The following is a 17,017-nucleotide window of genomic DNA, read 5'->3' as shown; positions in this document are numbered from 1 at the left end:
TTCTCCACATCTTTAATGTACATGAGGATTTGGCGAGTATTTGAAGCCTGGTGCGAAGACCACGACATCAGACCACGCTCAATTAAAGTTCCCATGATCCTGGAATCCCTGCAGAATGGGCTACAGAAGGGTCTGTCCCTCAATTCCATCAAGGTACAGGTAGCCGCATTGTCATGCTACGGCTCCAAGAGCGAGGGTGACAGCATAACCTCTCACCCAGACGTTTCACGCTTCCTGAAAGGAGTCAAACACATCCGCCCACCACTAAAGTGGCTGGTACCTTTTTGGAATCTCATCCTGGTCTTAGATTTCCTAGCAGGAACCTCCTTCAGACCCCTATGAGATCTGTCCCTCCACCTGTTTAAAGACAGCATTCCTGCTGGCGGTTGGTTCAGCATGCCGCATTTCGGAACTACAGGCACTGTCCGGCCGAGAGCCGTTCCTCGGACTCACCCCGGGAACCATCCAACTATGCACGGTCCATCCGTTTCTTCCCAAAGTAGTATCACACTTCCATCTTAACGAAACCATCTCGCTACCTTTGCCGGATGAGTTGAAGAATTCAGAAGAGGCTCGTAGTCTACACCACCTCAACATCGGCAGACTCCTATCCAGATACCTGGAAATGTCGGAACCCGTATGAAAAAAAAAAAAAAAACGGACCACCTATTCGTCCGTCACAGCGAAGAGACAAGGGGAACCAGCCTCGTGGGCAACTGTAGCCCACTGGATCAAGGAATTCATCAAGGCAGCCTACGTAGAAGCAGGCAAGCCTCCGCCTTTACAGGTCAAGGCCCATTCTACTAGAGCCCAGGCAGTGTCCTGGGCAGAAACCAGAAGGCTGTCACCCGCCGAGATTTGCAGGGCGGCGACATAGTCCTCTATTCACACCTTCTCCAGATTCTACCACCAAGGACAGTACTAAGTGGGTCATGGGCAGCCTCCCACCCGGTTCGGGAGTAGCTTTTATACATCCCATTGGTCCTGAGTCCATCTGTTACACACTAGGAAATGGAGAAATTACTTACCTGATAATTTTGTTTTCCTTAGTATAGACAGATAGACTCAGCATCCCACCCTTGGCTGCCGTTATAAATGGAATTTCAAATGATTCAAGGATAAGCCATATTGTCATTAACATAGGACACCCACCCTACCGGGTGTTGACGCTTTCCAGTTGAGTATACTGGCAGTCTCCAACTATAACCAATTCAACCAGATCAAGTTAATCAAGGCCTACTGCCCAGGAGGGAAGGGTTAGGTCGGCCGTCATAGTTGGTGATTTGATTATTAGGAATGTAGATAGCTGGGTGGCAGGTGGGCGTGAGGATCGCCTGGTAACATGCCTACCTGGTGCGAAGGTGGCGGACCTCACGCGTCACCTAGATAGGATTTTAGACAGTGCTGGGGAGGAGCCGGCTGTCGTGGTACACGTGGGCACCAACGACATAGGAAAATGTGGGAGGGAGGTTCTGGAAGCCAAATTTAGGCTCTTAGGTAGAAAGATTAAATCCAGAACCTCCAGGGTAGCATTCTCTGAAATGCTCCCTGTTCCACGCGCAGGTCACCAGAGGCAGGCAGAGCTCCGGAGTCTCAATGCGTGGATGAGACGATGGTGCAAGGAAGAGGGATTCAGTTTTGTTAGGAACTGGGGAACCTTTTGGGGAAGGGGGAGTCTCTTCCGAAGGGATGGGCTCCACCTTAACCAGGGTGGAACCAGACTGCTGGCGCTAACCTTTAAAAAGGAGATAGAGCAGCTTTTAAACTAGCACAAAGGGGAAAGCCGACAGTCGCTCAGCAGCACATGGTTCGGAGAGATGTATCTTTAAAGGATACTAATGATGCATTAGAATTAGGGCATCCCGACAGTGAGGTTCCAATAATTAGAAAAGTAGTCCAAGTGCCTGTAACTAAAAACTCACCTGAGCTAAAAAATTCTAACTTATCCCTATCAATTAAAAAGCAGAATAAAAATACAAACAAAAAACAAACTTTGAAATGTTTGTATGCTAATGCCAGAAGTCTAAGAAGTAAGATGGGAGAATTAGAATGTATAGCAGTAAATGATGACATAGACTTAATTGGCATCTCAGAGACATGGTGGAAAGAGGATAACCAATGGGACAGTGCTATACCGGGGTACAAATTATATCGCAATGACAGAGAGGAGCAGTCGGGAGGAGGTGTGGCGCTTTATGTCCAGGATGGCATAGACTCCAACAGGATAAACATCCTGCATGAGACTAAATACAAAATTGAATCTTTATGGGTAGAAATCCCTTGTGTGTCAGGGAAGACTACAGTGATAGGGGTATACTACCGCCCACCTGGTCAAGATGGTGAGATGGACAGTGAAATGCTAAGAGAAATTAGGGAAGCTAACCAAATTGGTAGTGCAGTAATAATGGGAGACTTCAATTACCCCAATATAGACTGGGTAAATGTATCATCGGGTCACGCTAGAGAGATAACGTTCCTGGATGGAATAAATGATAGCTTTATGGAGCAATTGGTTCAGGAACCGACGAGAGAGGGAGCAATTTTAGATCTAATTCTCAGTGGAGCACAGGACTTGGTGAGAGAGGTAACGGTGGTGGGGCCGCTTGGCAATAGTGATCATAATATGATCAAATTTGATTTAATGACTGGAAAAGGAACAGTGTGCAAATCCAAGGCTCTCGTGCTAAACTTTCAAAAGGGAAACTTTGATAAAATGAGAAAAATTGTTAGAAAAAAACTGAAAGGAGCAGCTACAAAAGTAAAAAATGTCCAAGAGGCGTGGTCATTGTTAAAAAATACCATTCTAGAAGCACAGTCCAGATGTATTCCACACATTAAGAAAGGTGGAAAGAAGGCAAAACAATTACCGGCATGGTTAAAAGGGGAGGTGAAAGAAGCTATTTTAGCCAAAAGATCTTCATTCAAAAATTGGAAGAAGGATCCAACAGAAGAAAATAGGATAAAGCATAAACATTGGCAAGTTAAATGTAAGACATTGATAAGACAGGCTAAGAGAGAATTTGAAAAGAAGTTGGCTGTAGAGGCAAAAACTCACAGTAAAAACATTTTTAAATATATCCAAAGCAGAAAGCCTGTGAGGGAGTCAGTTGGACCGTTAGATGATCGAGGGGTTAAAGGGGCACTTAGAGAAGATAAGGCCATCGCGGAGAGATTAAATGATTTCTTTGCTTCGGTGTTTACTGAAGAGGATGTTGGGGAGGTACCCGTAATGGAGAAGGTTTTCATGGGTAATGATTCAGATGGACTGAATGAAATCACGGTGAACCTAGAAGATGTGGTAGGCCTGATTGACAAACTGAAGAGTAGTAAATCACCTGGACCGGATGGTATTCACCCCAGAGTTCTGAAGGAACTAAAAAATGAAATTTTAGACCTATTAGTAAAAATGTGTAACTTATCATTAAAATCATCCATTGTACCTGAAGACTGGAGGATAGCAAATGTAACCCCAATATTTAAAAAGGGCTCCAGGGGCGATCCGGGAAACTACAAACCGGTTAGCCTGACTTCAGTGCCAGGAAAAATAGTGGAAAGTGTTCTAAACATCAAAATCACAGAACATATAGAAAGACATGGTTTAATGGAACAAAGTCAGCATGGCTTTACCCAGGGCAAGTCTTGCCTCACAAATCTGCTTCACTTTTTTGAAGGAGTTAATAAACATGTGGATAAAGGTGAACCGGTAGATATAGTATACTTGGATTTTCAGAAGGCATTTGACAAAGTTCCTCATGAGAGGCTTCTAGGAAAAGTAAAAAGTCATGGGATAGGTGGCGATGTCCTTTCGTGGATTGCAAACTGGCTAAAAGACAGGAAACAGAGAGTAGGATTAAATGGGCAATTTTCTCAGTGGAAGGGAGTGGACAGTGGAGTGCCTCAGGGATCTGTATTGGGACCCTTACTGTTCAATATATTTATAAATGATCTGGAAAGAAATACGACGAGTGAGATAATCAAATTTGCAGATGACACAAAATTGTTCAGAGTAGTTAAATCACAAGCAGATTGTGATAATTGCAGGAAGACCTTGTGAGACTGGAAAATTGGGCATCCAAATGGCAGATGAAATTTAATGTGGATAAGTGCAAGGTGATGCATATAGTGAAAAATAACCCATGCTATAATTACCCGATGTTGGGTTCCATATTAGGTGCTACAACCCAAGAAAGAGATCTAGGTGTCATAGTGGATAACACATTGAAATCGTCGGTTCAGTGTGCTGCGGCAGTCAAAAAAGCAAACAGAATGTTGGGAATTATTAGAAAAGGAATGATGAATAAAACGGAAAATGTCATAATGCCTCTGTATCGCTCCATGGTGAGACCGCACCTTGAATACTGTGTACAATTCTGGTCGCCGCATCTCAAAAAAGATATAATTGCGATGGAGAAGGTACAGAGAAGGGCTACCAAAATGATAAGGGGAATGGAACAACTCCCCTATGAGGAAAGACTAAAGAGGTTAGGACTTTTCAGCTTGGAGAAGAGACGACTGAGGGGGGATATGATAGAGGTGTTTAAAATCATGAGAGGTCTAGAACGGGTTTACTCTTTCGGATAGTAGAAAGACTAGGGGACACTCCATGAAGTTAGCATGGGGCACATTTAAAACTAATCGGAGAAAGTTCTTTTTTACTCAACGCACAATTAAACTCTGGAATTTATTGCCAGAGAATGTGGTTCATGCAGTTAGTATAGCTGTGTTTAAAAAAGGATTGGATAAGTTCTTGGAGGAGAAGTCCATTACCTGCTATTAAGTTCACTTAGAGAATAGCCACTGCCATTAGCAATGGTTACATGGAATAGACTTAGTTTTTGGGTACTTGCCAGGTTCTTATGGCCTGGATTGGCCACTGTTGGAAACAGGATGCTGGGCTTGATGGACCCTTGGTCTGACCCAGTATGGCATTTTCTTATGTTCTTATGTTCTTATGTTCTTATAGAAACATAGAAATGATGGCAGAAGAAGACCAAATGGCCCATCCAGTCTGCCCAGCAAGCTATGCACTTTTTTTTTAAATTTCTCTCATACTTCTGTTACTCTTGGCTCTTAGTAACCTTTTGGTTCTATTTCCCTTCCACCCGCACGATTAATGTAGAGAGCAGTGTTGGAACTGCATCCAAGTGAATATCTACCATAGTTAAGGGTAGTAACCGCCGCAATAAGAAAGCTACATCCATGCCTTTGTTTACCCAGACTATGTAACTCAGTCCTTGTTGGTTATTGTCTGAATATAGATCCACCTTTCTATGTTCCCCTGCCGTTGAAGCAGAGAGCTATGCTGGATGTGTGTTGAAAGTGAAGTATCAGACTTTCTCCCCTGCCGTAGAAGCAGAGAGCTGTTAATCCAATTAGTCAATCACACATATATTCACAATGCTTTTCGAGGAGAATACTGAAGAGCTGCACTTCCTGCAGGGGTATATGTACCAGGGGCTGACATCAGATTGAAATCTGATCCGTCTCCAACTGCTATCAGGAGTACGCTTACAGAGAGAATAACTTTAAAACATGTGCATGTGCCCATATAAGCATATATAGGGGGGCACTCACTCATGCTCATGTATCTAAAAGATCTTGGAATGTATTTTCACCATAGTCTGATAAGTTTCGACTTATCCAGCTAAGTGGAGCCACTTATACAGATAAGACCGGAGAGGTCTTAAAAAAAAGCTGCTATTCTGCCAGCTTTTGAAGATTTATCTGGATAAGTAAGATAGCCATATAAGATGTGAATGAAGACTTATCCGGCTAAGTAGTGCTTTTAAAACATATCCAGAAAAGTGTCAGGAAAACCGCTACTTAACCAGATAAGAGTGAAAAGTTCTACTTAGCCGGATAAGTCTTCAAATGCTACTTAACTGGCTATCTTAATTACCAGATATATCTAAAAATGGATGTCAAATTTTTATCTGAATAAGTAGTATACAACCGCTGTATTCGCTTAAGGCCTAATTTTAAATCGCCAGCGTGCATAAAAACCGCAAGATACATACATGACCAGGCCACACTCACGCTGCGGGGATTTTAGAACTCCTGTGGCCACACACATATCCCACAGTATGCGTGGAAGAGCCAGCTATGAAATAAGGGGTGGGCTGGGGGAATCGGGGTCTGCACGGGGCTGTCTGGGACAGCGAGCGCCGGCAGCCAGCCAGTGCACGCAACTTACCTGCAGTAAGTTGCGCGTGCCGGCAAAATTGAGCGTCGGCTGTCAAACCCGCTGACAGCCACCGCTCCGGGCTAAAAGGAGGCGCTATGGACGCGCTAGTGTCCCTAGCGCCTCCTTTTGCCTGTTTCTACCGCACCACCTAATTTGAATACTGAATCGCGCGCACTGGCCACTCGCCAGTGCGCGCGCCAGGAGAGTGGGCATTCGTCCGCAGGTACGTTGAAAAATTTAAAAAAATTAGGTTAGTTAGGGGGTATTTAGGGGTTGGGGCGCAGAGGGGAAAGAGAAGATTAGCCAGGAGGTTTAGGAAGTTCCCTCCCAGTCCGCTCCTTTCTTGGAGCGGACTGGGAGGGAACTGGGGAAAGGTCTAGTTGTGTTGGTGCATGTTTCTTAAACAACTCCCCCCCCCCCCCCCTTGCACGCGCGAGTCAGCACCCACCCGCAGATGCGCGCGCCAATATAAAATCGGGCGCGCATGTGCGTGCAGGTATATTTTATAACATGTGCACGCGTCTTTTAAAATGTACCCGATTTTGTTGTGTAGAACTTTAAAAACATATTTGTGGACATTTTACCTGCACAATTTACATGCATTTACCCCCGTGTTGTGTTTTACGTAAGAAAGTCAGGAGATTTAATAGCACGTGCAAGGCAAGGAAATTACCAGTTTTACCAGTTAGTCTACCAGTTCACCCAGTCCATCTTCAGGTCCATTATACTCTCCTGGTTCTTCCACCTGAACTCTCCCCAGTTAACCCGCACCCCTTAACTAGTCTGTATTGGGGAATAAAGGCTTTTTTTTCTCACTTACACAATGTAATTGGAATGTGTAAATATACACCAGTAACACTTATGTGCATCAATTTTGATGGATTTGAAATAATTTATACTCACTGGGTAACAAGACCTATTTTCTCTATATTTATACAACTTGACAAGTAATAAGAGAAAAGTGTACAGCTTTATTATCATAAGTTTCAAAAGAATTTTTTGGAAATGTGTCCATAAAATGTAAAATCACACACACACATTCATACCTTAAAAACATCCAAAATGCACAACAGTAGTCAGCATATAAGACCCCAAAGAGTCTATACAATATTGCAATGCAATTTCAATACAATATCTTTACTAATAAACCCTGTGGATACACCCACTTACAATCTGTATATACCCAACCCCCACATCTACTTAATATTTTTCACAGGCTTTAAATATGATACTAACACATTGTATATCATTTATTCGTTCTGCAGCTGACCCCTTATGTGAATTTCTTCTCTTTGGAATGACCGTTCTTGACTTCGTTATTGATGATTATTCACGTGGTCTGACGTGGGTCTCGTTATTGATGATTATTCACGTGGTCTGACGTGGGGTCTCGTTATTGATGATTATTCACGTGGTCTGACGTGGGGTCTCATTGATGATTATTCACGTGGTCTGACATGGGGTCTCGTTATTGATGATTATTCACGTGGTCTGACGTGGGGTCAGACCATGTGAATAATCTTCAAGAACGAAGTCAAGAACGGTCATTCCAAAGAGAAGAAATTCACATAAGGGGTCAGCTACAGAACGAATAAATGATATACAGTGTGTTAGTATCATATTTAAAGCCTGTGAAAAATATTAAGTAGATGTGGGGGTTGGGTATATACAGATTGTAAGTGGGTGTATCCAGAGGGTTTATTAGTAAAGATATTGTATTGAAATTGCTTTGCAATATTGTATAGACTCTTTGGGGTCTTATATGTTGACTACTGTTGTGCATTTTGGATGTTTTTAAGGTATGAATGAGTTTGTGTGTGATTTGAAATAATTTATACATGTAACTGTTGGCCCCACCTGGGAACATCTTTTTTACACACGCAAGTTTGTTTGTGTATGCTTACTTACAGAAGTATGTTTGTTTGCATTTTTAAAATACCGTATATGCAAGGACATGCTATTTTATGCACATGTAACCTTTTGAAAAATCAGTTTAAATTTGTACCTGAGACAATGGAGGGTAAAATGACTTACTCAAGGTCACAAGGAGTGGCATCAGGATTTGAACTTTGGTTTTCCCTGGTTTGTAGACTACTACTGTAACCACTAGGCTACTCCTCCAGTCCCGGATAGTTTCATTTTGAAAATTAGCTACAAAGTAGGCACGCTAAAGGTTTCCCTGCTGCTCGATCTTCATTTATTATAGGTCTGATTCCTGGTATTTTTCATCATTTATAGGTATTCTGTTAATGATGGATCTCTGCGATGAGGTGAACATCTACGAATTTCTCCCTTCGAAACGACAAACGGATGTTTGCCATTACTATCAAAGGTTTCTAGATCGTGCCTGTGTCATGGGTGCCTACCACCCCTTGCTGTTTGAGAAGAACCTGGTGAAGCATATCAGTCAAGGAAAGGATGAACATATTTACTTGAAGGGCAAGGTGACCTTGCCTGGATTTAGAAAGATACAGTGTTAGCTGCAAATAGAAAATTTTGTAATTACTTCACATATATATATATTTTTTTTTTTTACCTCGCATGAATTCCCTGAATTATTATTATTTTATTTTATAAGGAGTAGATTTTGAAAAATCTAATTAGTGTTTGAACACTTTAAACACAAAGAATAACTCCATTTGAAAGGAATTTTTTTTCTGCACATTCTGAGGTACATGAGAGAGTGATCTTGAAATACTCTGCGTGTTATCTGTACTTTGTGTGCTAGGAATACAATATAAATGTGTTTCATAGTATGAATTGCATTGTGAAGAAGCAGGGACCACAAGAACTAATTTTCACGCCTCACTTTTTTGGATTTATTAATTATTAAGCTTGGATATTTGTCAAATACACTATGGGGCAAAGAAATTAGTATTTTACATTAGCATTTTTGTAGCACTCTGAACTAGGGCACCTTCTAACAAATTGCATATGGGTACAATGAGTTCCTCTTCCTTGAGAGAGAACCATCTAAAGAGATACCTGAGGCAATGGGAGAAACAGTGACCTGCACAAGATCACAATTGTCGAGAGAACTCAACTTCTCTGTCCATTATGATAACCATTTAGCCATCTATTTTCTCCCTCTCATTGAGGTACAATGAAACTTAGAATGTATTGCATATCTTCAATAGGACACCACATTGGTTGGAATATGAAATAAATACTAATTTGCTTTCATGAGTATGTGAATTTTTCTTTCCTTGTGCCTACCGGGAAAACAGCCATATGTTATAAAAAGCTAAAATTGTCTTTCCAGATTTTCTTTTTGTATGCTTTTTCTGGGAGTGATGAGTCTCACCATACTGTACTTACTGTACCACAAATATGCTGCTTCATAGTTTCCTTTAATTTTTTTCTTCATTTCCTTGTGTATTCAGAATGTCAGGATATATTTTTATTACATCATATATACTTCTTACAGAAGATTAACAGTTGAAAAGGTGAATTGAGACAGGGAAGGGAAAGTAATTTTTATCAAACATCTTATCACTATTGGAATTGATTTTGCAAACTACTAAAATGTTTTCAGCCTAGTGTTTCCAACCCTGTTCTGGATGCACACTTATCTTCTCTGCTTTTCTGGATAGCCATAATGATTGTGTATGAGAGAGATTTGTAGGGATGTGAACCGTATTTCTGATTGAAAATATCATATGATATTTTGAAAGTCATCAGAAATCGGGGGCTCCCCGAAACCGATAGGAAAAAACGGCACACAAAAACAATCCCTAAACCCACCCCAACCCTTTAAAACATCTCCCTTAGCTTCCCCCACCCTCCCGACCCCCCCCCCCCCCAGAACATTTTAAATTACCTGGTGGTCCAGTGGTGGTCTCGGGAGCGATCTCCCGCTCTCAGGCAGTCGGCTGCCACTAATAAAAATGGCATCAATGGCCCTTTGTCCTTACCATGTGACAGGGTATCCATGCCATTGGCCGGCCCCTGTAACATGGTAGGAGTAATGTAAGGCCGGCGCCATCTTTAAAAATGGCACTGGCCATCCAGTGCTCCTACCATGTGACAGGGGCCGGCCAATGGCACGGATACCCTGTCACATGGTAAGGGCAAAGGGCCATCGGCACCATTTTTATTAGTGGCAACAGACGGCCCGAGAGTGGGAGATCGCTCCTGGGACCACAACTGGACCACCAGGTAATTTAAAACGTTTTGGGGTGGGGGAAGCTAAGGCAGCTGTTTTGAAGGGTCGGGGGGTGTGTTTTGTTTATCGGCTTGGGCGCAGCTGATTTAAAAAAACAAAACAAAACAAAAAAAAAACCCGATCGGGCCGCACGAAAAATAATTCACGACGGGAATCTGAACTGATTCTGGTTCCGATTCACATTTCTAGAGATTTGCATACAGTTAAGAACATAAGTTTTGCCATGCTGGGTCAGACCAAGGTTCCATCAAACCAGGCATCCTGCTTCTAACAGTGATCAATCCAGGTCATAAGTTCCTGGCAGGATTCCTGAACTCAATAGTTCTATTATATACAAATATACTGTAGCCTATAGATTTCATTATGGATAACCTGAAATTCTTATTGATTAGGTGTGACTCCAGGACAGTATTTATTTATTTTATTTATTTTTGTGATTTATTTCTTGCCTTTCTGAAGCGTTTTCCCATTATGGCTTACAACAATATTTAAAATGCTAGGAACTACTGCTTTGTTGGCTTGCTGTTAGCTGCAGATCAAGAACACCTCTCCTATACACACATCCACACCCATTCACATAGAAATCTTCCAGCTTGGTTCTGGGAATTTGAGTTCACTGTTATGCTGCTTTGACAGCATGGGCTTGGTAATTGTTAGTTTAGATTTATACTCTGGGCTGGAGAATAACTGAGTTGCTTATATAAAACCCCCCAGACAGATAAAATGTAACATGCAAGTCTTTTACTTTAAAATGGAGAAACTATCTACTCTTGGACATTAATGTTCATATTCACTGCTGGCCGAGGGGGGAAGATTGGAGGTGAGTGAGAGAAGAGGGAAATGCCAAAGTACCTGCCTGGAGAGAAAAGAGCTAAGGTGTCTGCTGAATTTATTGGCCAATGTTTTGCTCCTGATCCCCCTTCCCTGCTTATCATGTCATCTACCTGAGCCATCCGTGAGACATTTAAGCATGACTGCAGTGATGCACAGCTAAAGTCATGTGCAAAAGGCGCACCCCCCTTATGTCCGTTGGGGAAGAAGATAAAAAAGCAAGAGCTTGACCTTGTCTCCTGTCTCTGGAGTTATTCAAGGACCAATGAATAACCATTTGCAGCATTTGGGTGAGTTGCCCCTATTGGACAGTAGTATTAAAACCTCACTGGTTGAAAGTCCAAGCATTGTCCAGTTTCCTCCCCAGCCAACAGCATAACAGTGTCTGTTCCAGAACTATTGTAATCTAAGGTAAACACAAGAATAGATGCCTTTATCTTTTCCAAATGTTTATTAGAGTAGAGACGTATATGTAAAATTGCCCGACTCGGGCCGAGTTTCGCAGCTCAACAGCCGCTGCCTCAGGGGCTTAAGCAATCCAAAATCTTCAATTGAGTTTAAGAATGGCATCAAGCAACAAAAACCTGCATTTCTTGTATTCCGTCCTTCAATACGCAGTCTCTACTTGTATTCTGTATTTGAAGGACGGAATACAAGAAATGCAGGTTTTTGTTGCTTGATGCCATTCTTAAACTCAATTGAAGATTTTTTTTTTTTTTTAATTTTTTATTTCTCAAATTTTAGCATACATACAAGTTAAAACTTGTTTGGAAATTATAAAAATACAATAGAAATGCAATAATCATAGTAATAATAATAATGAAACAGTGTATTAATTTGTATTTTAACAAATAAAGGAAATACGGAGAGGCCCATGAAAAATGGAGCGACACCAATGTATTCTATTACAACATAAAAAGAAAACCTGAGAAGACACTTCGTCTGTTAATTTTTTCCCGCATTATAGTGAGACATTCTAGGAGCGAGAGGCCAAGAAGTCCCTAAGCTGAGAGGGTTCTAAGAAAATATATTTCTGTTCCTGATAGGTAATATGACATTTGCTTGGGAAGTGCAGTTTAAATTGAGCCCCCTTTTGAATCGCTTCAGCTCTCATATTAAGAAAAGATTTACGTCTCATTTGGGTTGATTTAACTATATCAGGAAAACACCACAATTTGTGACCAAAACATTTTTCTTGACTATTTCTAAAGAAATATTTAGACACATTATTTTTGTCCATAAGAAACGCAAAAGAAATCAATAGAGTTCTCCTCTGAGACACAATCATCTCTTGTGATGATTCAAGTAGTGTAGTAACATCAGGCAATAAATGTTCTTCTATATTTCTACGGTTGGACTCTGCACTTGGTAAATAATAAGCTTTTGTCACTACGAGTTTCACCTCTTCAGGCATCTTCAGAATCTGTGATATATATAATCTAAACAACTTGAGTGGTGGAATATTTCTCAAGACTGGGAAATTCAGAAATCTTAAGTTGTAAGATCTCAAAGAGTTTTCAATGTTCTCCAGTCTCTTATTAACAACAGATTCACTTTGAATTAAATTTGTTTGTATTTTTTCCACTTCCTTTAAACACCCATCCATTGTTTGCACTCTTACTTCTTGCTGTGCTAATTCAATTTCATTCTTAGTTACTTGATCTTTAACTTCCCGAATTTCTTTAGTGAGACCCACAACTGCCTTTTCCAATGCTTGTAATGCATTCCAAATCATTGTTAAAGAAATTTCTGTAGTTGGAATTATGACTCTCTCAGTCTTAGGTATCTCTTTTATCTCATCTCCTCCTCTCACTATATCCACGGCACCAATATCCAAGCTCGAACTACCAAGCCTAACGGCATTATCCAGTCCCAGGTCGCCATTACCCCTCTGGGGCTGTACCTTTGCCGTTTGCTCTGAGCTGACAAGTCCTTCAGTTGGTGTTCCTTGTCTAGCTGCTCCTTCCCTCTCATGGGGGGGCTGCAGCTTCCATTAATCCTCTTCCTTCGAGACCTGGTGGTGCCGGTCTACACGGAGACCCGGGGCTAAGAGATGTTTCAGATGTCAGGGAGAGCAGATCACGCTCCATTTCTGCTCTCTCAGCGACATGTTCTCCGGGCGTTTCAGGCGGTACCGCCGTGAAAAAACTCCCGATGCGGGGTTGACTTGATTCTAATGGGGTAAATGTCATCTCTATCCCCCGTACCCTCGCCTTCCTTTTAGTGTGGGGCATGGTAATTCCTCGGCAATACAATTTCAGAGGTAAAATTCGGGAGCTTCTCACAGACGCGACTACTCAGGCAGCCATCTTGTGGGCGTCTCCTCAATTGAAGATTTTGGATTGCTTAAGCCACTGAGGCAGCGGCTGTTGAGCTGCGAAACTCGGCCCAAGTCTGGCAATTTTACATATACATCTCTAATAAACATTTGGAAAAGATAAAGGCATCTATTCTTTTGTTTACCTGATGGCTATCATAGATCGCCTACCTCTTTGTTTTCTTGGACCATCCCTATTGTAATCTAATCCTATTCTAGGAGGATCTGTTTTATTAACTGATAATATAGAACAAGTTGCTGCTACAAATTTAGATTCTCATTTAAATACAACTGAATGCTTAGATGGGTCTTCGTTGTACGTGGTACAGGAAGTTCCGCTGCCATCAGTTATCTCTCTTGCAGTGGGGGACTCTAGAGTTATTGAGGAATCTAATGCTATTAGATTGAAAGATATTTGGAAGATGGTTGGCAAACTGGACCAGACACTGATACAGACTGTTTCTCAGTTTTCTAATTTATCTACTGGAATGAGGACTAAATTTGAGGATCTAGTTAATCATATGAGATTTTAGGAAATACTATAACTACTTTGAATGCTACCATATTTTCTGTACAAAATACAGTGATATCTTCTAAAAAAGATGGTTTGTCTGTCTATAATCATTAGGAAGCCTTAGAGCAGGGGTCAGGAACCTTTTTGGCTGAGAGAGCCATGAACGCCATATATTTTAAAATGTAATTCCGTGAGAGCCATACTAACTACAACCCCCCACCCTCCTGACTCCCCCAAGACCTACCAAATTAATTTACTACAACCCCCCACCCTCCTGATGCCCCCCAAGACCTGCCAAAAGTCCCTGGTGGTCCAGCGGGGGTCCGGGAGCAATCTCCTGGACTTGGGCTGTCGGCTGCCAGTAGTCAAAATGGAGCCGACGGCCTTTTGCCCTCACTATGTCACTGGGGTCGACCAATGGTGGCGGTAGCCCCTGTGACATAGTAAGGGCAAAGGGCCGACGACGCCATTTTGATTACTGGCAGCTGACGGCCCTTTGCCCTTAGTATGTCACAGGGGCTACCGCCGCCATTGATCGACCCCAGTGACATAGTGAGGGCAAAGGGCCGTCGGCGCCATTTTGACTACTGGCAGCCGACAGCCCAAGTCCAGGAGATCGCTACCGGACCGCTCCTGGACCCCCGCTGGACCACCAGGGACTTTTGGCAGGTCTTGGGGGGGTCAGGAGGGTGGGGGTTGTAGTAAATTAATTTTGGAGGTCTTGGGGGGGCATCAGGAGGGTGGGGGATTTTGTTAGATTTTTACTTTTTTATTAAAGATTTGTCTGCGAGCTAGATGCAGCCATCAAGAGAGCCATAGGTTCTTGACCCCAACTAAAACATAACATAGGATGGGTACAATCTCCTAACTTGCAGGCTTCTTAAGAATTTCTAATATTAAATGCAGTACTAAAATACAGTAAATATATTTATTTGTAAGTTTAGAAGAATATAATGAATTATTTATTTTATTCAGGTTGAAAGAGAAAATTTCTGGGAACTCTGCCAAGTTTAGAACATTAATCACAGAGATAGAGCACTAGCTAGTTTCCCAGATTTAACAATTGCAGGTGTTTAAAAAATATATTCTTCCTTGGAATAGAGAAAAAAAAAAAGAATATTCAAGAATAGCATTGATCATTTTTAAAATAATTCTGAATGGGTCGGAGGGTTATTGATTACAAAATTCTATGTTCGTGATACAGTGGAAGCAGATACCATGCCACCAGTGTAGGCAGTGGCATGGTATCTGCTCCTATTTGGGGACAAGGATAGGTTCCTGTACCTCAACAGGTGGCTCTTTCTTTTCTCTCTTTCTTTCTTTCTTTTTTTTTTTTTTTTGAGGCAAGAAATAGTATGAAGCATATCCGAGCTGGAGACTCTAATCCAGGGGTCGGGAACCTTTTTTGGCTGAGAGAGCCATGAACGCCATATATTTTAAAATGTAATTCCTTGAGAGCCATACTAACTACAACCCCCCACCCTCCTGACTCCCCCAAGACCTACCAAATTAATTTACTACAACCCCCCACCCTCCTGACGCCCCCCAAGACCTGCCAAAAGTCCCTGGTGGTCCAGCGGGGGTCCGGGAGCGATCTCCTGGACTTGGGCTGTCAGCTGCCAGTAGTCAAAATGGCACCAACGGCCTTTTGCCCTCACTATGTCACTGGGGTCGACCAATGATGGCAGTAGCCCCTGTGACATAGTAAGGGCAAAGGGCCGTCGATGCCATTTTGATTACTGGCAGCTGGCGGCCCTTTGCCCTTAGTATGTCTCAGGGGCTACCGCCGCCATTGATCGACCCCAGTGACATAGTGAGGGCAAAGGGCCGTCGGCGCCATTTTGACTATTGGCAGCCGACAGCCCAAGTCCAGGAGATTGCTCCCGGACCCCCGCTGGACCACCAGGGACTTTTGGCAGGTGTTGGAGGGGTCAGGAGGGTGGTGGTTGTAGTAAATTAATTTTAGAGGTCTTGGGGGGTGTCGGGAGGGTGGGGGATTTTGTTAGATTTTTACTTTTTTTATTAAAGATTTGTCTGCGAGCCAGATGCAGCCATCAAAAGAGCCGTATCTGGCTCCCGAGCCATAGGTTCCTGACCCCTGCCTTAGAGAATTTAATGTGATCAAAGAATCTTTGGTTTTTAAACTTTCCAGTTATAAGACTATTGTCTCATATTGAAATGTTTAAAAAGTATCTTAAGGAAATTCTTGGCTTCAGGGAGGATCAATTTCCAATATTTATTATTTACTCAAAGTGTTAAATATGGAGGAAGGAGTACTATTTGCTGGACAGGGAAGTCCTATGGTGTCAAGCAGGGCTGAAATACTTGTCTTTCTGTTTAGAGATGTATTGTCAAAATAAGGATTTGTCTTCCTGTGGAAATAAAATTCAGGTTTTTCCTGATGTCTTATGGGAGACACAAGTGCGAAAGAGGCAATTTTTTCTTTGAAACAAAGTGGTATCCATAGGGGGCCACCTTTCTCCTTAAATTCCCATATTAAAATAATAAATTTGTATTTTATGATCAACTACATTTGGCATCATTCTTATCTGATAAGAGCTATAAACATATGAGGATGAATAAGAAGATGAGTGAGTTAGTTAATGTACCCATAATGCTCCTATTTTTTTCTTTTCTTTTCTTTTTTTTTTTTTAACTGTATATTGATTTATTCACCTCTTGGAAATGGGGACTTGTACATGAGTATGTAGTTATGAGGCTTAAGAATGTGATATTTTCTTTTGATTGTGATGCTTGTGTTTTTCTTTATTTTTCTGTAAGATTTATGAAAATTAATAAAATTAAATTAAAAATATTCACTGCTGGCCATCCTCAAATTTTCCTTACATATAGAGCAATGTGGCAAGAAAGGGAAAGATAAACCTCCTCCACTTTTCAGAATTAACTATCAAACTTTACTCACAGCAATGTAATTCAATAATTTTTTTAATAGATTTCAATGCAGATAAAAGTGAAACACAATCAGTGACATTTTAAAACAGAAAA

General features: G+C 41.7%; 1 protein-coding gene across 5 annotated transcripts in view; it reads left to right on the top strand.

Moving 5' to 3' along the window:
- Positions 1-9,370, top strand: part of ST6GAL1 (ST6 beta-galactoside alpha-2,6-sialyltransferase 1) — a 239,412-nt gene extending 230,042 nt beyond the window's left edge. For all 5 annotated transcript variants that reach the window (XM_029615815.1, XM_029615814.1, XM_029615810.1 and 2 more), the window contains one exon: positions 8,423-9,370. In XM_029615815.1, coding sequence (XP_029471675.1) covers positions 8,423-8,664 — 242 coding nt within the window. In that variant the 3' untranslated portion in view covers positions 8,665-9,370. The remainder of the gene's footprint in view (positions 1-8,422) is intronic.
- Positions 9,371-17,017: the final 7,647 nt, after the last annotated feature.

The sequence above is a fragment of the Rhinatrema bivittatum genome, chromosome 9 (genome assembly GCF_901001135.1).
Source record: "Rhinatrema bivittatum chromosome 9, aRhiBiv1.1, whole genome shotgun sequence".
Taxonomy (NCBI): Eukaryota; Metazoa; Chordata; class Amphibia; order Gymnophiona; family Rhinatrematidae; genus Rhinatrema; species Rhinatrema bivittatum.
The sequence above is the reverse complement of the archived record's forward strand: the minus strand, read 5'-3'. Positions and strand labels throughout refer to the sequence as shown.